Source organism: Polyodon spathula, chromosome 21 (genome assembly GCF_017654505.1).
Source record: "Polyodon spathula isolate WHYD16114869_AA chromosome 21, ASM1765450v1, whole genome shotgun sequence".
Lineage (NCBI taxonomy): Eukaryota > Metazoa > Chordata > Actinopteri > Acipenseriformes > Polyodontidae > Polyodon > Polyodon spathula.
The window spans coordinates 8038660-8064287 of record NC_054554.1 but is presented as its reverse complement, the minus strand read 5'-3'; the positions used below and the strand labels follow the sequence as shown (position 1 = coordinate 8064287).

At 36.4% G+C, this 25628-nt stretch overlaps 1 protein-coding gene across 1 annotated transcript; it reads right to left on the bottom strand.

The window, feature by feature from the left end:
• Positions 1 to 2586: 2586 nt before the first annotated feature.
• si:dkey-234i14.6 lies at positions 2587 to 25440 on the bottom strand. The gene is made up of 5 exons (XM_041221325.1): positions 24624 to 25440; positions 16280 to 16456; positions 8256 to 8483; positions 5052 to 5265; positions 2587 to 3335 (listed from the first exon to the last, which is right to left on the bottom strand). Exons 1-5 carry the CDS (start codon positions 25107 to 25109, stop codon positions 3157 to 3159), a joined length of 1284 nt encoding a protein of 427 aa, XP_041077259.1. The 5' UTR covers positions 25110 to 25440; the 3' UTR covers positions 2587 to 3156.
• Positions 25441 to 25628: the final 188 nt, after the last annotated feature.

Genomic DNA, 25628 nt, shown 5'->3' with positions numbered 1-25628 from the left:
AAGAGCAGGTTAACACCAAGGATTCTTGATCTTATATGGTACTCTGCAAGTACAAGGAAAAAGCCTTGTGAACAATGGTTTACCAGATGTAATTACATAGCAACACCCAGTCACAGACCATTACCATGCAACTACACACTTATTCCACCAGTAGTTACCATGCAGGAGCAGGAAATATTGGCATTTACTCCATTATTACTATGTCATTACATGGTTACGTATTCCTCTCAATCTAAAGTACAACTACAAGCACTTTGGTAGACTTAACAGTTCTTAAATTAACCTTCTAACTTGATATCCATGAGCGTTGTAACACATTAAGAGTTACAATCTCAATATTGGTTATGAAAGAATCACACTTCATTCAATTTATATTTTACAGTATAGGCACATGATGACATTCTTATACAGCTAATGTGAGGAACAGTTCAGCTTGTCTCATGTTTTGCCGGTTCTTTCATACAAGCATTGAGCATATCAATGCATTTATTGTTAGCTTTCAGCGCTGGACAGAGCTGGTAGTTTATTTTGGACTCAGGTTCAAGAGTTGTATATGCTGTTTTAAGGGAAACAAATATATTGCTCTTAAAAAAATCTTGTTTTTACCATAAAATTATACATGAAAGTTTAAAGGTTGAACACCTAACAATCACAAGCATTATTTCCACAGAAATCCTATACAACGCATCCTAAACATACCAAAATACAATTTCCAGTCGTCTTTTATAGAAGCTGTCACTAATCCAAGAATATTTTCCATTTTTAGCTCGTACGAATTAGTGTATGTTCCATTGCACGTGTATTGTATTTTCCCTTAATGTACCTGCTTCTATTTTCAGAAACCACTGGTCTAGTTAAAAGAACATAGGGATGGGGAATCCAAAATGATTCAACCTTGCAATCCTTCAGAGAGTCATTTAGAATCTCAGTTCCACTTCTAATACAAAATTGAACTGAAAGGAAAGCTGATATATCTTATCCAAATCACTAACTAACGTGAGAATGTTTAAAAGAGCCAGCCTGACTAAATGGAACAAGACTGAGTGGCAGTTCAGACCTGTGCCTTTCACAAGCAAAATGAGAATATATGTGAAACAATTAGATAGAATTGCTGTATGCATTAGCATCCAGTCCAAAAGCAAGCTCCAGCAGTGGTGGAGTCCTTTAAACACAGAACAAAAAAGGAGAACATGACAGGAATAGTTTTGAAACATCAAGCAATGCAATGAAAGCCCAAGAGAAGTTAGGGAGCTCAGCTGTAAACTAAAAGCAGGTCATTAATGCTCCAGTAAAAAGAAGTATCCCCTGTCTTTATATTAAGTGGATCATTCATTCTTGTCTCAAAGAAAATTGCAACAGCTCAAGGCTAGCTCTTGGACAGCTGTTCAGGTTGTCGATATGGGTTGATACCCGAGTGTGCAAAATGTTGATAAGAGCAGAGTAATAACCTCTTAGCTTTTTTTAAAATCGTAAATGCCAGTACTAAACAGCCTTTCTCGTTATTATTTGCTAATACAGACATGTCAAGTTTCACTCATCTGGAGTGAGAGTCACTTATTTTAGGAACCTTTTTGGCCTTGGTTTTATCTGTTTAAAGAATAGGCAACGGCAATGCATTGTAATGGCGTATTCCACAATTTTTGCTTTTTAAATCTAACTGATTTGGATGTTCTGACCTTTACATCTATAATAATATGACCTTTTCTCGTATAATGCTAGGCACTATTTATACTGTTGAAGAATTCCTCTACTCTGCCGTATTCACCAAGTTATCGCGGAACTAAAATAGTAACTCATTCCGTTGTACTGTAGTAGTTGAGTAAACCAATATGGTGTTTGTTTGTTTGTTTGTTTGTAGCAACAATTGGGCTTAATAGTAAGTTCTCTGGCAATTTAGGAAGAAGAAATGACAATCATAATAAAACATACAGAAAGAACATGTCAGCAGCATATTAACATACATTAAATTGCAGGAGCACAGTACCAATGACAACAAAGACCATTTACAACATTTCATTGCCTGTTTTAAGGCCCTAAACTATCCACTGGGAACCATCAGGATTTGCAGTAAACATTTATTATCTGCCAGAGAAAGCAAAGTTGTTGTTTTTTTTTTTTTTTTTTTGGGGGGGGGGGGGGGGGGTATGATTTTTTTAAGGTTACCAACTAGTTCCTTTTTGTATTTTTCTTGTGTACTGCAGATGCCAAATTCTAGGGCTTCGGGCAACAGACATCCTGCAAACAGTTATTTTACAAGAGAATATTTGGTAATAGAAGGATACAGTAGCTACTTCACTACTATATTTTTGGAAAATGTCTACACTATGTCAGTTCCAATGTAGGTTTAAATAGGAGGTATATAGTAAATCTTTGGGGAAAGGGCCGAAATGACAGTCTTCCAATCGCGTCACTCATTAATTGGCAGCTTCTGTTTAGTTGACAACAAGAAAATATGCTACTCTGGAGGATATGGGAGGCTGGGAAGTTCTTAAAAGGTCAGAACACTGTATTCATGTTTTTTCAGGCTTTATTAACAAAGCTTTAACCCTTTGCTGAGTTAAGCAAAGCTTTAAATACTGTAAATTATTGAGGAGGATATTTTAAGAGCTCCTATTATTTATTTATCTATTTATTTTGCTAGTTTTATCCCTGTTTATATTTCACTTAAGGATTGATTAATTGTGACCACTGGGGTCAGCAGCCACTATGGATTGCATATTGCACAACTATTTTAAACATGATTTACTATTGCTGTAATATATATTGATTGATCAGTGTTCAAAAGATTTGGTTTAAATGAATGGAAAGCAAAACACAAAACACTGCACTTCTGTAATGTGTGCCTGGTGCATTACACTAGAACATTTCATTACAGAATAGCAATTACAAAAGAGCAGTGAAAAAATCCACCACCATATTTTTGGGGGATCATGATGAATATCAACAGGAATAAAACATGTTTTATTAACAAGTCATCTACAGCTGGTGATATCTGTAGTTCAATACAATATAGCCTGACTGTGTAAACATTGATACAATGGGGCCTTTCCTTAACTGGCATTATAATGATCCTTTGCAACCACTGTGCTTTCAATGTCTGTAACTCTGTAGTGATCTTTCTTCAGTAGACAACTTCCCCAACAACCTTGTGAAGCATTATTCAAACATTGTTGTGGCGAGTCCAGTCTGTCTGAAGTTCTCTGCCACCTGTTTGGAATGCTGTATTTTTGCAGAAAGCGCCTCAAATACGTCGTTCTGGTCCAAGGCGGTAGCGGTTTTATAAATGAATGTCTCCAGGGACTCAAGTCCTCTCAAACCCAAATTAACGCCATAGCCTGAAAGAAAATCAGTAAAACTATTAACTCAAAACTCTTAGTGTAGTTACTGTCCTTGTAATCAGAAATGGAGAGATACAGGCTTTAAAGTAGGTTTACTTTCCTTATTAGCATTAGCAACATTATTTAAACATATTTAAAAAGTAAGGATCCACAGGATCCCAGTTGAAATGTAAAACAAGCTGGATATTTGAATTGATTCGTGACACGTGGTATTTAGAGTATGCCTTGCAGTTTACACAAATTAGATGCTGTGAGATTGTGAAAGAAAGACAAGGATTCTTGGTGCCTGTGAGGGCGCTAAGTAACGGGAACAGAGTACCCTGGACTGTTTGGCCTGACACTTCTTTCCAAGGGTTAAAAGGAAGTCAACATTTAGAAAAGGTGCGGAGTGTTGGTACATTAACTCATCGACCCAGAAGGGAAATGATGTGGCAGCCATGGATTGCAGGAGCGGCTGCAATCGTTTACCAAGGGGTCATGAGTGACGGTATACATAGGGGACAAATCGACGTAATCTGTTCCTTCAATTATGGTTCCTTCAGTTTTTTTTTTGTATTTCCTACTATTCTTTCTGCAGACACCTGGCAGCAATTTTACACCTGTTCATTATGTCTTTGGAGCTGAAGTAATTTGTTTATGCTTTTCCTTTTCTGTACTTCTTATCTCCCATTTATTCCAGCTTTGGTTCTATTTTTAATTATGCCTTGGGGACATGGAGCATTGCCAGGTGCATATTTAAAAGATTGCAAATGATTCATTCATTAGAACTTCTACATCTGCTTCACCCGAATTACCACTAAGTTGTGCATAAACTCAATGACAAGTGTTTTGAATGAAGTCAGTGAAAAGGCTCCTAATCAAAATATATGTTATTGAATGTGTTAAGGTTTTTTTAGTATTTCAGCTCTAGTGTGTTGAAATGTTTAATTATTATTATCATGTATGTATTTGGCAGATGCCTTTATCCAAAAGTTAATCAAGGTCTATAAAACAATAATAGACTACACAAACCACAAGCTTTCAAATCTGGAACATGCTGTACCATTGTAATATGAGCTTGTTTTATATATGCAAAAATAGTAATAAAAACAAAGCCCAAAAACGCACATAATTATTCTACGGTTTGGAATAGTATAAAAAAGAGAAACAGAAGAGCCTGATTTGTTTTCAAGAAACACATTACTTTGTGGCTGCTGTGTCCTGCATTACTTTTAACATAATGTAGTTTTGATATGTTTATTCATACATCATAGGCCATAAATCAGCTGAAGGATAACATGGAAAACATCCAGACCACATTTCCTCATATAGCAATACTGTTGCTTTGATTGAAATGAATGGCTGTTGTGGGAAAAGAAAACCAGCAGCCAATGCCATTTAGAAGATAAATCCTTTCTTTGGTTGAATTCCCGAGTGAAAGTTAAGACATGTTTCATTCCCCATCTGGTAATGTTTGAATAAAAAAGAATATCAAAACAATTAGAATTATGTTTAAAAATACATTGCTGAAATATAACATGGGATAAGGTTCAGTAAATGAATGTAACCCTTTAAAACCCTCAGAATGGAACGTTTTAGATTATCTTGCATTGGATAGTAAAGCTCAATGAAAAATTATTATAGTATGCAGTTTCAAATGCCATTTTAATTAAAAGCATTTGAAGCTACTTATTCTTTAAACAAGATAAAGCGGCAGATATGAAGTATCTTTACCTGTGTCGAAATTCAACACCCTGACTGCCTCTCCCTCGATTGTAACCGCAACATTGTCGCCCTCAATGTACGCCGCGTTGATCCTCCTGTGAGACAGCATGATCTCAAAGAGCCTGCGACTGCACTGCAGGTGATGCAACGTCAGGTCATTAACTCTGGCCTCAATGTCTGTCTTGTATGCGTTGAAAGATTGGTGGAATATGTTCTTCATGATCTGAAACAGAAAGAGGATGACAGATCCTCAGTGAACTTGCAGTTGCTTTGTTAAATTTCACTGCTGTGCTAAAATTGTTTAAGGACTGTAAGATGGGAATTTTGCCTACAAATGACAGGTAAATAATTAGAATTTGTTTCCCCTTTAACGGAACTATCACAGGATATATTTCCAGAAATTAACATTATTTACTTAACTACTTCCAATTTGTTATGCAAGCACCCTATTAAAACAAAATAATCTTTTAATATTTATTCCATCTCATGATGCAAAACACCATACTGAAAACTTAAGTTGTTTTAGCCAATCATTCTGTGACCCAAATAAAATGTGTGCATTGTTAGGCTTTATCTGGTAAAAACTAGTTTTATATTTAATATAACCATGTCTAAAATGGTTAAAGTTTTATGGGGTCAACTTGTGTCATGACACATTACGTTTGAATGAAACTGTGGCAGAAAAGTGTTGCAACTACAATATGATGGTATTAGATTCTGCTAGTTGGGTTACAGGTGGCGGACTCTTAATTTGATTAACATTTAGATAATGTGCCCATTGGGGAGAAGAAAAGGTTTAAAACATTAAAAAGGTCACTGGCAATTAGCAATCTTTAATTAGTTTTTTTTAATGCTGAGAATATAGAACAAAAATGAATAGGCTAATGAAAGACACATATTTTGTTAAAAACACTAAATACACTAGTAACGGAATTGTCCTCTTTTGGCCTTTAAATGTGTACAACAGTTTTCTCATATTGTAGTTTCTAATACTAAATATACTGCAAAAACAGCAACAAAATGTTAGAAATAGAAATGAAAGAGAAAAAGAAAGATGGTGGTCAGGTAAATTCTAAATCAGTGGGTAAGGAAATAAGGCTTCCTTTGCAATAATGGTTATGGTAGGCTTCATAGTGAGCTTATTAAGCACACCTCTTATGGTAATTCTACCTTGAGCTTAACTAATTCAGATTGAAGTGAAACTGCCTTGCAGAGTGGATTCTTACATCCATCTCTAAATTAAATTAGAAAATAAATCAAATTCAGCTCTTTTGAAGCAACTGTGGCCTTATAGGGCAAGAGGTCAAGACAACAACTTGTAGTACCAGGTATGTACATGTATAGGTTCAGGGATATACTACATTAATTTTGCAGCAGCAAAAGAAACATAATTGATTCATGAAATAAAATGCAGGTGCTGTCCCACATTTGCCAGAAGGAAAATAATGATTATACCACTGGAATCTTTTAAACAGGCCGGATGATGACAGACTAACAAGATTACTGTATTTTCAGCACTCCTCCAGAAAAAACTAAATATAGACTAAAAGCCTCCTTCAGCACATGAAATATCATTAACAGAGCAATCTCTCTTGTGGTCAGATTCGGGAGATGAGGGCGGATGTGAGTTAAAGTTGCGCAAATAAGAAAATGCATGATGTACAGACAGTACAATAGCCCTTAACCATTATTGTCAACTAGTGATACATAGCCACCAAGTGAGATTAAATTAAAATCAGTGTGGAAAATGTGACACCATGTTAATTTAATAATCATTTATCTGTGTTATTATTTAAAATAATAATAATAATAATAATAATAATAATAATATAATAATAATAATAATAATAATAATAATAATAATAATAATAATAAAAGGATACACAGAATGTGGTGTTAAAAAAATGCCTGAATATACAAATAGGTCTGTGACAGAAAAATAATGATTCTTGGTGGTAAATCTCCCTCCCGGACTGTGAGGGCACTAAGTAACAGGAACAGAGTACCCTGGACTGTTTGGCCTGACAATTTGTTTCCCAGGTTAAAAGGAAGTCAGTCATCTAGAAAGGTGGTGGAGCTTTGTAATCTGTTCCTTCGTTTTGGTGAAGAAACAACCTGTGAGTGTTTTGTTTGTTTTGTCTTGTCTAAAAGTACTGTTTGTTATTGTTTAGATGACCAACACGATCCACATCTGTCGCCAGAGACCAGCACAAACCCAGACAACATCAATGCACTTTGTTTCATTAAAGATGATACATTCACTACGAGCACTCGAGCACGCACTGTGGACTTGTGTTTGTGTTTGTGTTTGTGTTACGTGTGGGTGAATAAGAACGGGACTGTTTATTATATGAGAACCAACCGTGAATTTAAACAGAGCAATACACGCCGCTGTATTGCCTGTTAACATGGTTTATTATTTACTGTCGTTACGTCATCAGGCAATTGGATTACAAACCATTAAACAACAATGCATCTTGCACCTTATAATTGTCTGTCTGTTTATTGATCACCTGCGCCTGCACACTGTTAACCACTTTGCCACAGGATCATATTCACAAAATAATATTTTTTCAACATTTGTTTTGAAGGATTACAATACATTGTATGCACTAAACTGTTGTAAACTCTTTTAAATGCTTTTGGACCATATGCAAATCTTTGGATATCCATAAGTTTCGTAGCAGTGGGCATGATGTTTGTTTTGCCCAGTGCAGTCAGCACGACACTGATGGACAGGCAGTGTCTGTGGGTGAGAAATTACATTTCTCCCTTCTGGGGATCCATATCATCCTTCCAACCACTTCTAGGTTGTATGAATTTGGTCAAATTGTTTTCAATGTGATAATAGATCATGTCATCTTTCAGTTCAAATTATTCAGCAGTAACCAGGTAATCACGTAAATGTTTCCTAGAATCTGGAGGTTTCTAACAAAGTATGTGTAGCCTGTGACAGAGTCTCATTAGTATTTTCATAAATCCTTCTAATCTTTCACTGCAACTGAAAAGCCAGGTCAAGCCAGAGTAGAAAATTGACTATATTTGGATTCAGTTGTAATTATAGCACAGCTATCATTACCGCAGCTAATTTATTAATATAGCAGATTTTGGTTGCTTTTTTGTTTGGTTTAAGAAAAGACTATTTAATATTAAATATTTAATGGTCCTTAATCGTGTACAAAATGCAGGTTGCAGGTTTCACACCACACTCACCGATGCGTTTGCAGTGTGACGTAGGAAGCGGACCACCCTGGAGTCAGATGCAGGACAAGCTAATGCCATGTATCGATTGCGGAATGTTCCATAGATTTTTAGATGGAATCCTGGCTTCACCGGTGCCTGTTGTGAGTTCTGTGGGTCTTTCCCTCCAGCAAACAGGTCAACCCCATAGGCAGAGAGATCAAAATACAAGCTGTGAGCCCGTATCTCAGGGGTGGGAACCTGAATTGGAAAAAGAGCAAAAAGAATCATGAAGAAACTCAAATTCCTATTCTGTGTAAAACGTGGAGCTATTTAAATATGTAGGCCTAATTGTGTGTGCACACTGAAGCCGAATTTAATTAACTTTCATCTTGGAAATGGCATTTTAGGAAAATATACAGAAATAGTTTCTTTAGTTTGTTTGTTTCCTTCATTTAGACATTGTTGATAAAAGCATTACATTAATAAATAAATCAATAAATAAATAATAGGGGCAATAAAAAATTATATAGATAGATCAATAGACACAGATATTTTTTTCCTAATATGTTTTGTCCAAGCTCCATTAAGTAAACTATCACTGTTCTTTTCAATCAAAAGTGTACACTGTAGCTTTAAAATCTTTTTTCTCTCATTGGCATGCTCACACTGCCCAGATTAGAAGTTTACACCAATCAATTTCGGCTCGTGGCTATCCATAATTAGGCCCTTGTAGATAGAACCAGTGTGAAAATATTGAGTACTGCACTAACATGATCTGACAGCACAAACTCCTTGCTTAAAATAGAACCAAAAGACATCTTATCTTTTTCTTGCACCCAGATGACAGGGCAAAGCCATCCCTAGGGTTCTGAGTAACTGCTTTCTCAACTTTTGAAGAAAACTTCTTCATTTTAGTATCAGTTGTTACGCACCAGACTGGTGTAATGAGATCTTATGCAAATAAGCTGATCACAAGGCTTTAGTCTGCTTTATGGTTGGTCTTCATTTTGAAGCTAATAACTGGCACCTTTTAACTCTGTATTAATCAAGCTGGATTTTTCCATAAGGGCTGATTTATTGCCCCCTTATTAATGTCATTAAACACAATAAAAATATTGCACAGTAGAAGGAGCAACAGAACACCTAACTCATTAAAATAAAACACCCTTGTATGAAGCAAATGTATTGTTTTAAGTACTTCACTAAATAAGCTACAGAAGGTTCCTGGGATTATGTGGTATTGTCATATAAGCATAATCCTGTAATACTGCTATATTATTAGCAGCATGTTCATACTGAATGCAGACAGACTTCAACCAGTAGGGTTGCGGTGGTGTGGTGAGGCAAGCCAACCATAGCAAACTTTTCACAATAGTCTGTGGGAGCTCAAAGTTCTAGGCAGCACTCACTGTGGGCCCCCAACCAACTCAGCATGACCAAGATTTGAACCCGAAAGCTCCCGGTCTGTCACCCTGCATTCTGTACAGCAGTGCCTTTACTAGGGAAGCCCAGTTATTATCTTATTAACACCAACAGCTTTGGCAGTAAGAAAGGAAATATGGTATGAGGAGCAAGTTGTCCATCTATTGCAAATAAATGCTTTGCAGGATTTATATGTTCTCTGTTACTGGTGGTAACATTTCCAATACATTTTTTATAGCAAGCACTGTTTTTCTTTCAGATCAGAATTTTAAACTATCACCGGCATGTTCTTTGATCAATACCACTCCTGACAAGAAATAGGCTTATGTCACAATTTTCATTACTGGAGGTGTAGGCTTCACATCAATGCCTACTTCTCTTTGTCCGGGTCCTGCAGAGCTCAGTTTAAAGGTCCCTAGGGAATGCAGAGAGGCTTGTTCAAAAGCTTTCCAACCTACAGCAGGAGGACGGACACCACACACTGTCATAATGATCAGTAAAAAGGAAGTACTTGTTTTAATAGTACCCCCTTTTGAGAATGCAAATGAAGAATAATTACACGTTGCATAGTATCCCTTTGTGTGACCCTCTCCATTTGATTGTGGAATTCTATTCATATTTAAATTGGAGTAAAGGTGTGTACTTTACCTGCAATTAGATTGTTATTTGTCAGTTGGAGTACGGACATCTACTGTACTAAAAGAAAACCAATAATGGTATTTCAAAGCAAAATGCTTTTTTATTGAAAATGATTTGTTTACCTGGGCTTTACAACATGAAAAAACACATGCTCAGTTAAGGTAGCTTCATCTGCAATAAGGCAACAATTTCAGTTGCTGGGTGTCACATGTGAACTTCCAGAATCTCATTTAGAGCTCGATAAAGGGGGCGCCATGAACTGTAACTGCTGATTTAACTGAACAGTTGGCGATGTATCCCTAAGAAATGGTCCAGGAGCATCTGCTGCTCCAGGAACATCTACATCACTTCTACACATGAACTGATCATGTCTTATCAGTTCCAATAACACAGCAACGATATCCTCAGGAATGTCCTGGGATATCTTATTTTATTCCAAATCAGTTTGAACAAATGCACAGGACGTTCTTGGCATATCTTCAAATTAAACATTCCCCCAACTAATCTACAGTTTCCTGTTGTCTAAACTTTTTTTTTTTAAATAAATAAAAAACATCTTTAGTAAATAAATAGAGTGTACCCTATAGCTATTTCCCAATCCAGAACCCCATTCTACAAAATGGATGTCCAGTATGCTATCCCTGTGCCATTCAAAGGGTTACACCGATGAGGAAACACCATGCTGTAAAGTTAGTGTAGAGTGTTTTTCACTAGGTGAATAGACAACCTGCGATGTATCCACACTAGAACTGCATATATAAGCACTGCAATTTTAGTTACATTGCCATTACTGAACTATATTGCAGTCCAACATTTGTCTGCAATATTACCACCTAGGAAACGGAGAAACCTTCGGTACTTTCACAGCTCATTAATTTGGTGCAGTTTTCAAGTACAGTAGAGTAGACTAAATTAATGGTTACCATTTTCAAGATAAGATATTGGTTTATGTTAGCTGCTTATAAACCCAAGTTAGTCAACATAAAAGTTAAATCAGAAACTCCGAACCCAGTATGCTTTCCATGGAAAATGATTTTGAGTCCTTCACTGTTGACTCCACATGGATTAGCATTGCACTCTGTTGGCAGATGAGGAGACACTTCGCTGCCTTGTTTTGATTCTGAGGTGCACATCTGCATGATGAAGTCCCCTGCTCATCAGCAGTGCAATGCATTCCAATTCTCCTGGTAACTCTCTCCTCATTCTCATTTATCAGGATTCCAGTAAATTTAGAAACAAGGGAAAACAGACAAAATTAGAGACTCAGTCAGCCTCACCAGCAATTCCTTTTTGAATATCAAATCCATCCATCAATAACCATTTTCATTACAATATCATGTAGCACCAGATTGTATCATACATGTATTTTATTCTATTCAATGACCTTTTAACCTTAATCTTTCCCTGCCACATTAAAACTCCCATTACCAATTGTCATTTGAATTCAGTGCTGGGATTGGAGCTGTTCTGTCAGCTAATAAACTAGGCAGAATTTCCACATAAAATACTGTTTAAAAATAGAATAGCTTCTAACATCTTCTGTTGTTTTTTGTTCATTATTCTCAACAAAGGACTAGAAAATACTTTTAGAGATGTGTTTTTTTATTGTTATCAGATTTTATTTTACAATTACCATTTGTGAATAAGAAAGCAAAAAAGTGGCCCATGAATTAAAGCGTGATGCCAAGAAACAGTAAATTTTAATTAAGTGAACCAATTTAAATTAATCTGTTGATTCGAAGATAATCAACAGAATTTACTGTTTAAAACTTGACCTCGTCATCTTGACATCTATGCAGTCTGTTCTTTTTTGTTCTCCTTTTTGTCTAACGAATGCATTACACTGCTGGCAAACTTCAAGCTCATTCAGCTGAGTCAAGTACAACAGGGTTTACTCTTGTCCAAAACTGAGACTGCTTCCTGTGGTTTAATTTGGCAGATTAGAGTATAAAACACATAATGCAAATCACACAAAGCAACAATTGTTCTGTTCAAAATGTCCCTGAATACAAAATTGTCTCTTGTATCCAAAAAACATTTTTTAAAATCACCTTAGAAATGCATTAACATAAGTGTTAACAGTTTAAATGATGCAACTATTGGACAAATTACCTTATGTAACTAAGGGATTGTGATAGATAGTCACACAGACCACTCCGAAAACCAGACAGTAGTAAAGATAGAGAGAATAACAGGGTCATGTTTTAAACAAAGATAAAGCAACAGCATGGAACAGATGGAATTAATATCCTGAGCAAACAGAGTGTGCAGTTGATATAATGAAGCATATTTGATACAACAGATTGAATATTGTTATTAAAAGAAATATCAGACCATGGTTAAAATGTCACAATCTTATCTTATTTAGAATATATTGCGCCTGTCTCTTGTTAATAACAAAGCATACAATTTCAGCAAAAGCTTTTAGTCAGTTTGTTTTGTTCAAATGTTTGTCTAAAAACAAGCTTGGGTGATTGCACAGTTGATAATGAAAATCTGACATCCTGTATCGCTTTGCATAACAGTGTACGTGCAAGTGTGGGAGTGTTTCAATATAAAAGCTTATCTTAACAAGGCTTTAATTATATAGCATATTACGAATATGTCCACCACTATGCTTTCTGTGGACAATATTCTACAAAGGAGCAGATTACACTTGCTTTGCAAATATTTCGGCAGCTCATTCAAATTAATGCATCTCAGTGCAATCTCTTTTGAGCCCAAGCTACAATAAATCAGCAGGGCCCTTTTACCCAGTAGATGAAATCCCTTCAAGATAGACTAGCTTTGTTCATAATTGCGTTTAAGCAGCAAGAAGCAGAAACAGCAGGACATTTCGTGGAACCTGTAGATATCCCTCACCTGCTTGTTACCGTAGATCTTACATGGGTAGCTTTGAAAAAATTATATCTGTTAGTATCCCTTACAAATGTTTACCGTGGTATTTCTGTAATTCTTCCATGCTTTTCCCTTGGCTATACTATCCACTTAATATAGTTTACCATGGTTTGCATTTTTTTAATTTGTTTTAATACACCTCTCTGAGCTTTGCGATGCTTACCTGTACTTTCACTTTGCTTTATTACTATTTGCTGTGTTGTTACTATGGTAACCTTTTATAAGGGAGGCTACATTCATTCATGCATGGTCTTGGGGATTTCAATTGGAGAGTGGAGTATTCCCCACGGCTTCAAGCTTGGTGACATATTTAGACACAGAAAGCACTACTGAGGTGAAATGATATAGGAATTGAAGTAAGGACAGACTACCTGAAAGGTGGGCATACAGACGTCATGTTTTGCATTGAAAATACGGGTTTGCTATAACACGTGTTTCTTTTAAAATTGAACATTTGAGACCTATGTAGTGAATGGAAGTGTAGGAGGGGCAGGATTAAAACAACCACTTAAGAAGAGGTTCAATTCTGGGAGAATTGTTGTGGGAATATTCAGACTGTTTTTCATCAACATTTCAGTATCAAAATGCAGAAATCCACGAGGTAGAAAACAATTTTACTTGCTTCAGAATATGTCTCCCATTGTCGGTCTAATGATTCATATTCATTATTTGTTCTTAAATTGTTGGCAAGTTGTTTGGTGCTATGTGAAATCACGTTGCAGTCTTTTTCTACTGTCACTGTGCAAGTGCTCTGCAATAGTTTATCAGTAGAACTACAAAACAATTGCAAGCCCTTTGTATAACACCATAGAACTGGGTATAGGACCACCATGTGCAGACAGGATGGTACTTAAGATGACAACCCGACAATGGAATATAAAAGATTCTATATATTTAAGACATAGGTTAAAGAGAATACTGGCCATTTGATTTCTCTTTCCACTTGGTGTCTATGGTTGCTGTTGATTGGAGAGAAAGAGATGGCCCATGTACAGTATACTTGCTTCTGCGCTTTTATTATTTGGGACTTTTTGTCTTAGGCAATCCAATATTATGCATGTATTTTGAATACGTTATTTTGTGGATGTGTAAACTCAGATTAGTGTATTTTTATTGGGGAGGGCATTTGCATAACAGACTGGCAGCCCGTTTACACAAAAGGATGCATCAAAAGTCACGGCTGTAGTCCCCATACCAGGTCCCCATCCCCAGTATTAATTCCATAAAACCAAAATGAATGTTTTACTGACATAAATCAATGGATCCTACATACCAATTCTGTATATTTCATGCTAAAAAACAACATTTTTCTTTACTCATGATACAGATGATTCTGCTTCCCACCCATTCTATAAAAACGACCCCTTCTTCAAGTGACAGGATATGCTAGAGAGTGCAGTATAACCTATGACCCAGAAATAAAATTACTTTCCCCTGGCAGAGATGCAGTTTCCAATCTTTGTAAACATGCTGCAGATTAACATGTCAGAATTAACAAAGAACATCCTGAACTGTTTGACACAGACATCAAACTTTCACAAAAAGAAACAGAGAATCAAGTACATGCACCTAAACATACAGGTGAAATATCAAATACAGTCCCAACTTCTTTTACAATCACAATAAGAAGTCATGCCTGTAAAGACAACAGTTTGAATATGGTCCCACAGAATGAGTATCAAGACACAATTTCTAATACAGTTCTGATCATATCTTATTAAAAAAAAGGTTCTTACTAACTGTATGACATTAACAAATAACTCAAGTGAGAAACAGTTTTCAGCAATGGACTTTACTGGACCTGAGAAATTGTGTGGTTTGGGGACTCAGCACAGCGTTGGCTAGAAACCCAGACACGTATCTTGAGGTTTTAATGATCTGGTCAGCTGGGGATCCATTTATCTTTCTGTCTCTCTCTATGCATCTACCTGTCCATCTCATCATGCTTCTCTGTCTGTTTTCAATTATTTGAGTTGTCGAATCTTAAAATCTATGGGACCCAACTAAACTGTTGACATACATTATAGTTGTCTCCCTGACAGATATCATTTATTTTTGTAATTGCCTGCCAAACAATCCGAGCCATTCCATAACTAATGCTCACTCTGATTCCCCTTCTGATTAACCTGGGCTTTTGAAATAGGTGGAAGCTGGATTTGAAACGGCCACAGCGTTAAAAAGGATGAGATCTGGAAGAACCAGCTGCTTTTTGGTTTATATCCCATTTATCACCATCTGCAGGAGTACTTTATAGGCCTGTTACACCTGTAGATCTTTGCACAGTACCATCCTTGTGAGCCAGTGGTCACCAACATCTTCATATCAGTTTGGCTGCGTGTGTAAGAGTTGCACTGTTCAGTTACAAGGGACAATCTAGACAGTAAAGTTTTGTATTTTTGTTAATGTGTACTGTAGAATAAATATGGTTATTTTTGTTTGCAGTTCTAATGTATGCACAACCGTATTCACACACCATCCCTATGAAACACATCTCAATAAACACAATGTAATAACATGGTATAGTCATTATTATTATTATTATTATTATTATTATTATTATTATTATTATTATTATTATTATATTGGAAGTTGCATTGAAAAAGCTATTCATTAGGATAGCAGACAAAGAAAATTCACCATTTCATCCTCATGGATGAAATAATCACAGCATATCATGAACGGTCAAGGAGTATGCTGTTGATATAGCAAGTGCAATCTATTGAAAGGAAAGTATAGTCTTTGCAGACCTAAACTGAATTCTGAGAATTACTTTCCTCAGAACAAGTCAGCATCTGCTTAGGAACGTGGTACAATTTGGAACAGAGCAAGTCATCATTTTTCTGTTGAATTTGAATGAATGTAAGATGGATTCCAAAATGAGAATATTTAAATATGAAATACTAGAACTTTTTCCACTGTCACACAAAAATCCAAGGGTATTTGGAACTGTATTTTTGACTACGATTAGTAGATTTATAATATTTTACCAACATCTAACTCGAGCCTTCTTTAAAATAAGGTTTTCTAAAATATCTAAATGATCATTTTCTGGTAAAATGCATTCCTACTCTAGAGTAAATGCTAAATGTTTTTACCTGTCTCTGATCAAGTCTCTCTATGGCTGCATTGGCTCCATAGGCATTACAGGATTCCACAATGTAGTCCGAGCTGATCCCAAGAACAGAGCAGGATTCCCCGCAAGAGCCATCTGCCACGACGATGATCCGGGGCCAGTCCTGCGCTGGGATCTTCTTTAGATAATCTTCTGTGAACTTTACAAAGACACAGAGGTAAGATATATACCACAGTCTGTTTGAATACACTTGCACAGCACAGAGAAAATGTCACTTGCAAGTTGCTTTTTGCAAACACGTCATACTGTATTAAACGTATCTCTGAGATGGCAACCAAGGCTGCAATACCAGTGGTCGCTTATCCCTTTCAATGCTGTGGAAAAAGTCCTCTCCATATTGAAACACACCATATTAATCATGGAAGCCATCTTAAGCTCGCCAAATGAAGTAGGTACAGCAGTAATTGGATAGTTCCCTTTAATACTCATGGTGGTTGTCCTAGAAACACAATCTCAATTCTTTTAGTCTGTCTTGTCCTGCTTTCTTGGCTGCCTTCAGGAAATGATCTTTCTTTCTCAATGGCTATGCCTGGTGAAGGATTTCAATAAATTAAAAAACAAAATAAAACCAAAAAAAACACTCCTGCAAATCTATTTTAAAATGGGAAGGTCTGATTCTTAAGATTTGATGTTCATCTTGATTACAATCACACAAAGAATTGTTAATGGATGATACACATGTAGCCTTTTCTTACTAAATCTGCTATTCAAGAAGCATGCCGACTTTGTATTTAGAGAGTTTTTCCCACTGTATATATATATTCACCTTATCCAGTCCACTCTCAGTGTTAGTTTGTATTCTCCAGTCAGTGGGAACACAAAATATTTAATATAAAGGGACATCTAAAGGATTGATACTGTAGAAGTACCACAGTAACAGGGTTCCTCTACAGAAGATCTTGAGGAATGTTTTTGGGAAAACTAGATTTTTTGTTACATCGTGGCCTCTGTCAGAGTATTTTATTGTCTAGTTCCCTGATACAGGGGAATTGCAGTGTCAGAAAGGGGTGCTGTATTTCTTCATCAAATTCAATGTCAACCAATCGTGCCTTAGTCCCTTAACTTCAAACCATTTTTCACATACAGTAGCTGTCCGACAAGAACCAAGCAACATCAGTAAAACGTTAGTAGCCTGCTTGCATCCACGGCTCCTCATTGTGTACAGATTAATGATGGTTTGCATTAGAATGGTTTGAGAAGTGTGTAAAATTGGAAACAATAGGATTCTTGATGCACAGGGAAATAGAGGAGGAAATAAGCAAGGTAAAAGGGATTCATTTGAATATCTCAGGAGGCAGTTTAAAAAATGACAAAACCTATTTCACAGAAAAAAAAACTTTGCTGATTAAAGCAGCTGCAGGAAGATCTACTGAGTGACTTTAATTATATATATATTTTAAATTACCACAACATTGTCTTTTTCCAGGATGGCTTTAGGGATATATCGCAGAAAAACAAAACCATCCAACAATACAATATCCTTTTGTCTAAAAACAGAACAAAGGTTACTTTGTGAGCATTTGAATGGGTTTCAAGAATGCATTGGAAACACATATTATGCTAAATAAGACATAAGCCTATCTGGAATCACCCTGAAGGTCTTTAGCGCAACAAACCAGAAACACATGGGGACAGATTTGCTAAGGTTTGCAAAGTTTGCAGTCTTTTTTTTTTTTTTACATTTTTTTAACCAAATGGAATCTTGTCTGAAGTTTGTTCCCAGACAGCGTGTCTATGTTGCTGTAGGTTGTGTTACAGTGAGACCATAAAGAATTCAGACACTTTCATAGTCCATAGTTTTATATATTTTTGCGGTTGGTATCAGTGGAATAAAAAACAGAGCTCCCTCTCTCAATTTGAAGCCTTCTGCATTAAGGCATTCTTTCAGCCTGAAGGCTGCTACCCACCAGATGCAATGCGACAAGTGGAACTGTGCAGCGATGCGACAAAATGAATAGAACCTTGTGGCATTCTTATGTGTTGTTCCCGCACTGAAGCAGGCAGACAGGCAGATGAGAATGGAGGCACAGAGACACAGAAGTGCAGTGAAACACGCCAGCACGGCACTCAGTATTTATTAACACATAAAACAAAAAAAGCAAACAATATTGTCATGTGATGCTACCAGTAATGGTAGCACACAGAGGAGAGTGCAAGACTGTAGAAACACCAACAATAAAACAAACTATAAATCAAAGGTGCCGTGAAAAACGGCTGGCCTTGCAGCAGCTCCGATCATAGTGATCGCCATGTTTTTATACTGGCGCTCCGCTGAGACATGCCCACCTGCCTGCTGGAACAGCTGAATGCTGTCAGTTGCTGCTGAAATACTTGAAACTTGTATTAGTCTTTTCAGTGCCTATGACAAGGGGTTTTGTCATTTTACTGTCTCTCCTAATGTCCACATTATAAATCCGTTATTAAACATGCCTGCACGACACTGCCTGGGGATGTCTCCAAGACACCGCCCAGAGATGCCAGCACAACACCACCCAGGGATGCCTCCAAGACACCGCCCAGAGATGCCGGCACAACACCGCCCAGGGATGCCTCCAAGACACCCCCCGGAAATGCCTGCACAACACCGCCCGGGGTCATTTAACCCCCTTGTGCTCCGTCTTTCAGGTGAGATGTTCTTGTAAGTGACTCTGCAGCTGATGCATAGTTCACACACCCTAGTCTCGTATGTTGTAAAGCGCTTTGTGATGGTGGTCCACTATGAAATACGCTATAATAAAAAAAATCAGCAGTTCTTTCTGCTCCTTCAATACGCACTTCAGTGCTGACTGATATTTCACTTCCAGACATCTTTTTTCAATACCTATTAATCTGTACTAGAGCTTCAAAATGTTATTTATGAGTGGGAGAATAATATATACAGAGCTTGGTTTATTTATGGTTAAGGCCCTATTGACAGTGATGAATAGCTTCTTTCTTTTTTTTTTTTTTTTTTTTTACTGCTCTCTGTCCCCGACATCGCTGTTACAATGGCCATCATTTATGAAGCTGAACAAGTTTATGCCATCTGTTCTCTGATTGCATTATTAGATCTCCTAGGTGACCATGTCACATTTGTTTACATATTTAAGTCCCCGATTTCTCCTTAAACCAATAACTTAAAAAAATAAAAACGTATATTAAAAAGTCATGATATTCATCTCAAGTATATCTATTACACTACAATTAATCTTTTGCTTCCTTTGAATTTCTGTAGTTCAGAAACAATTCAGAGGGTTAAGAAAACAAATCCTGATTATTTACCACTGAGAAGATAGCAGTGGATATTCAATTACTTATATGTATTCCTATTTATAATTGTTCTTCATTAAATACTTTAGTAAATGCTTTAAAAATATGGATTAGATATAAACACAAGAAGACGCAGCAATGTGAAATCCCTTGAGAAAGGCTGAAGTTTTAAATAAACCAGTTGGCAGAGCGCTCTGCCAGTGTAAATCAGACAGCCATGCAGCAAGCAAAAAAACAGCTAAATGTAGCGAAATACAGTATATGAAGGAGCAAGCCTCCCACTGATGCTTTTAGTCTCTACAGAGATCAAGTAACTAGATTTCTAACCCCAATCTTGCCTGCTGTCACTATTTCCTATTTATGGTTTTAAGAGATGGTTGTTTGAAAATATTTTGCATATAGAATAAAAACTCTGTAGAGTGATAAAGTAGTGATGTGAGCTTTTGTTGAAAATATACACTAGGAAGCTATATGCGTATTAATGTATTCAAATTAGGAAGATCCCAAACACTATAATAAATATGCTGTCCATTTGTACTTGTATGGTTCACATGTTTTACTCCCAAAGTTGAAATGCAGTACGGTATTTATTTATTTATTTATTTCAATTAACTGATTGATTTAATTAGTTTATTAATACATTCAAACCCTCTTCCTCCTTTTAATTCTGTAATCTAACAGCTACCGGTTCTTTATTCATCAGCACTTTCATAAGACTCTTTCTAGTGAAAATGGTTATGGAAATATAATAATGTATATTTGAACCAGGATATCCGGATATAAAATAAACTCCAAATCAACATTACAGCTAGACAATTCTATTACGTGTACAGTAATCACAATATCAAACTAATGTCAAGAGACATTTTGTGTTCAAAGGTTTTAGATTCACCATCAGCCTGATATTGATCATTACAATGAATGTAACACACAGCTGAGTAACCTCACACTGTCTGAGACAAGAAGTAACTGCTGTGGTTAAAATACAAGATACTGCAGATTTCAAGGCATGATTTTGTTTCTATAGAGGTGGGTATTACAGTACGGTAAAGAGGCAGTTCATTACATTTCACTTTTAAATGTATGCTGTATCACAAAAGGAGTAATGATCTTTCCCTGATCCTATGGTGACTGTCCAGTATCTAAGCTTACAGCTTCATTGTTGTGCTATTCTTTGGCAGGCATGCATGAAAATCAGATTGGCTTGAGCTGCAGTAGCAGAACTTTGCTTTGGCTTGTTTCAGAAGTGTTGCTGGAGAGAGGACAGAGTGACTGGGAAATGCAAGGCATTTGACATGATGACATCTATTACATATTTGAAAGTCGAGTCAACTTGTCACTCAACAAACTTGAAATACTATATTTTAAAGTTAGGAATGGGTTTGTTGTGATTAGTCTACTGTGTACATGTTTGAAAAGCAGCAAAGCATAGCCTAGAAAAACCATGATAAAACATAGTCAAATATGGTAAATACCAATTCCACAAGGCAAACTTTCTCAAATAAATTACTTGTTTTAACTTATGTGAAACCAGAAGCATCCTGAATTAGATTTTGCAACACATACAACTACACAATGATTGCATACATTGCATGATGGTTTTGTATTATTGTCCATACAGTGTATTTCTAATTATATATTTAAAGACTGGAGCTAATGTTCTACCTGTAGTTGCCTGTGGCTTTTTCCCTTTGTTCTTCAAATACCTGCTGTTTCTCATCTATCTGGCAATGTAAATGCAATGAAGTGCAAATTACTTTGCAATATTTTTTTTTTAAAAAATGCCCGCTGATTAACACTTAGTATAATGATGGACACCAGAAAACAACTGTTATTAAATGATTTGCAAATTGCAACAAGCATTCATTAAGCATGTTTTTACATGGATTTGCTTACTCAAATACCCAGACAGAAGTTTTACAAATGAATACATTGATGCTCAATCACTAGGCTGTCCTACATTTCACCTTTGGAGGCCTTGGTTAAAATAAAAAAGTGGAATTACAAAGCCCACAGCATTATGTAGTGCTGGGACAAATATTAGAATATTCAAATAAACAGTTTGAAATGTATTGGGCGGCAATGCTCGTATTCATTCATACAGCAGAATTTATAAACAACTATCAAAACGATAACACAAATTACACTGTACAGAAAAGCGTTTTCCCCCCTTTCTTTAATAGGTAATTTCATGGGGTACAAGTTTTATTTTCTACTTCACTGTAAGTGAATTATAGTTCAGGTCAGGATTTAAGTGATATGAGGGGAAGATGTCAAGGCATCAGCTAGCAACATGTAAGTATGCCACTGCCATATGGTTCCTCATTATTCACCCATTAAATGAATTTATTTCTAATGTTACACAATATATTATTATAATTATTTTATTCCACTAAAAATGCATTTGCCCTTGCACTGGGCCAGTTGTGTATGGTCTTTATATATGTTGCTTCAACCATGGCAGCATTTTCCAATTTGAATGACTTTAGATGCTGAATTAAAATGTCAGATTGTTTTTCTAGTATGTTAAATTTATTTCACATTTCCTTTAAAAAAATAATGACTATGGAATGATTATTAAACAATTTCAAACAGGGTTGGAACAAACACCAGGACTGAAAGGGCCGACTTTGGCCACCCCTGCTCCAACAAAACATGAAACCCACATGTACTAAGCATTTTGGCCACTAGGGGCTTTCGAGCATCATATTCCAAATTAGGATACATTATCGATATATAAAATAAAGCAGAACTCTGAGAAGACATATATATATAGATAGATATATAGATATCTAGATAGATATCTAGATAGATAGATAGATAGATAGATAGATAGATAAGCTATGCATATGTTGCATTGTTCTACCCAGATGCATTATGAGCATCAGCAATTTACTCAAAGCCTCCACTAGTGTTTTCTATTATTATAACAACCTTGACTTGCATAGAAGGAAAAACATTGAGTGAAATAGCTCGCATCACTCGATTTTGAAGGTGTGGTATCTGAAGCATAATCAACAAGTACAAACAGCATCTGTAATTGACAAACCCAGGACTGGAAGACACAAAAAGGATGAGCAATACTTGAAGATAATATCATTTAGGAATAGAAAGAAGACAATCGTTGAATTGACAACAGAACTGGCAGAAGGAACAGGTGCCATTGTCCATCAAATCAACAGTACGAAGGTCATGGAACAATGGTCAAAGTTGCTTTGGACTGTTGCGTTGTGTTCAGCAGCTTCTGTAGTAGCTTTTCGTTTAATGTCTGAAGCGAAATAACGATCGATCGTACTTTCTCCAAAGAAACATTACACAAGATGTGCAAAACAAATACCTCCGTTTACACGTAAAGTTTATTTGGGAAATATTTTGACACGATCATCAGCCGAATCATACCGCTTTTTTTTTTTTTTTTTTTTTTTTTTTTTTTTTTTTTTTTTGCTGTGTCGTCCATTTTTGCTATTTTACCTCCAATGCTGAAAACTTTGGTACAGGTCACAGAAAAGCCAGTACAGGCGCACGGATAGGCTGATTAAAATATGTTGTCTTTTGAACAGTAAACAAGAACGTTGACCGCTTTGGATTTTTGGGGGTTTGGGGGAATTTTTTTGTAAATGTTATTTTTCGACCTTTTTTTATTTGGTTAGTTTTTTGCCCACAGGACGGCAAATGAATAAAACATTTTAAAAAACGCATTTGCGTCGTTGTGCAGTACTTAATTTAAACGATGTTTCTTTTTTTATGATTATTATTATGTTTATCTCCAAACTTGTCCGGTATGCATTGGTCCATAAAAGAGGTGAATTATATCTCCCAGTGGTGGTTCCCAAATTTAAAATTTCCAGGAAATCGCAAATATATATATATATATATATATATATATATATATATATATATATATATATATATATATATATATATATATATATATATATATATATACACTACTCATAAGAGACTGCTTTCTAATTGACATAATTTGCACATATTTAAAAATGGACAATTATCCATTCAAATAACCAATATATTTAGAAAGCAAGTTGTCTATCAGGTAAAGAAAGGGAAAACAAAATGGTACAACCCGTATTCTATGGCTATGCTTAGTTCAAATTAAACAACAGCACCACGTGATGATGAATCGACAGCAGAGGCGTATATAGAATACACATAAATACCCTCCCATGTTTGTCTCCAGAAGATAAAGTAATCTGAATCCAAATACACCTTTGAGAATGTTCTTTATGTATTTACAACATATTTAACTATCCTCAGCATACAGTATGTTGTACTTTCAATGTAATACAGTTATAGGTATTGAGGATGTGCCTGTGGCAGATCCATCCTTTTAAAATGGTATCTATTCTCCAACAGTGCCTTGCATGTTTAACTATCCCACAATGACTGCCATGGGATTCAAGGTTGAAAAAAAAAAATACAATGCTTGACTGCTATCCCCATTATTGATTAACTGACACGTTTCTGTTGCTGTTCTATTTGTAACTCTTATCGGTGTCATTGTGATAGAGTTACCAGGGCTATGGGAACTGGCATTAATGCAGAGACGTCTGGTGAACTTTAAAAGTGAAAAATTATGCTGGTAAAACAGGCGATAGTAAATGCAATGGCAAACAGAGCTGTTTGCTTATACGTATGAGCGCTGTTATCCCGTCCCTTGATATATGTGTATAATCAAGTGTACGTGATTGTTTGTATGCATTGAACTCAAATAAAGAGCAAGCAAATGTTCTTACAACAGCAGCAACAGCAGTCAGGTTAAGTTACTTTGGCACCAAACACCCTCCGATCCTTGTAAAGCGTATTACAAGCTTTGCCCAAGCATAACACACGCTTTACCCAAACCAACCAACAATTTGTCTTGTATGACCCCACGACAATAGTTCCCATGGCTAATGGTTAATTCTTTATATTGCAGTAAATCACTAATGAGTGGTTAACGTATAAATAAATATAGAAATCTATATATTTATATAATCTTTATATCTATATAGAAATAGATATAAAGTCACTACTCATACATATAACTGTGTCCTCACCTTTGTGCCCAGGTTGATCTTGATATCAACCTTCTGTTTCTTGTGCTCCAAAATGCTCAAAAGATATTCTTGAAATACCCCAATCTTAGTGAAGAAGTGGTCATTGTGCCAGCAGCCTTCCATGTTGTCAAAATCGACCCCCAGCCGGAGTAGAAACTTCACGCTCCGGGGGTCCAAAGCGATTTGCTGGGGTCTGCACAGCAGAGCAGTCCGATAGCGTTCGTCCAGTACAGTCAGTTTCAGCACCTTCCCAGAGCGGACAGCGACTAAGGCAGCGGTCAGTCCTACCGGACCAGAACCCACGACCAGAACCGAGACTCGTGCCCTCCACTGCCTGATTCCATCTAAACTCACTTTCACCATCACGTATACCACAACTGCCAGTAAAGTACTTAACGCTGTGTCATACGCCAGTGTTCTGTACTTTTCTTCATCCATACTGCTGTTCAACCGATCTTCTGTGTTTCCCATGTTTTCTCCATACATAAGAGAGCTATGTATTTTTCGAACTGTTTTTAAGTTGCCTTCACAAGAAACATGGTTATCTTCTTCTGTTGAAACGACCCGACAAAGATAGTTTAACCATGAATAACAGAACAGCCGGTGACGTTTCAATCCTACAGTGGTATCCACATGCAGCACATTCAAAATATGCAGCAAGAAAACTAAACACAGGTTTTGCTAAAAGCCGCTATATTTGCTGATTTATTTTTTATTTTTAGAATAGCAGGTTTCAACATATTTGCAGACTTCAAAGCAGACGATTTCTAACAAAAGCGGATATCTGCTACATAGCAGAAATATTTCATGACCGAAGTGTTATTGCCTGTGTAACATACTATGCTTAATCTGTTTCCTCTTGCTCCTTATATTGTACACACACCCACGCATTGCAACGGCTAGGCTTGTTTAAATTCGTCAGCCTTTTCAGTGTGGCCAATAATAGCTGTTCTTAGTGTCGTCCTCCAGAATGTGTACTTGCCTGCTCTGTGAGTCCCATGTGAT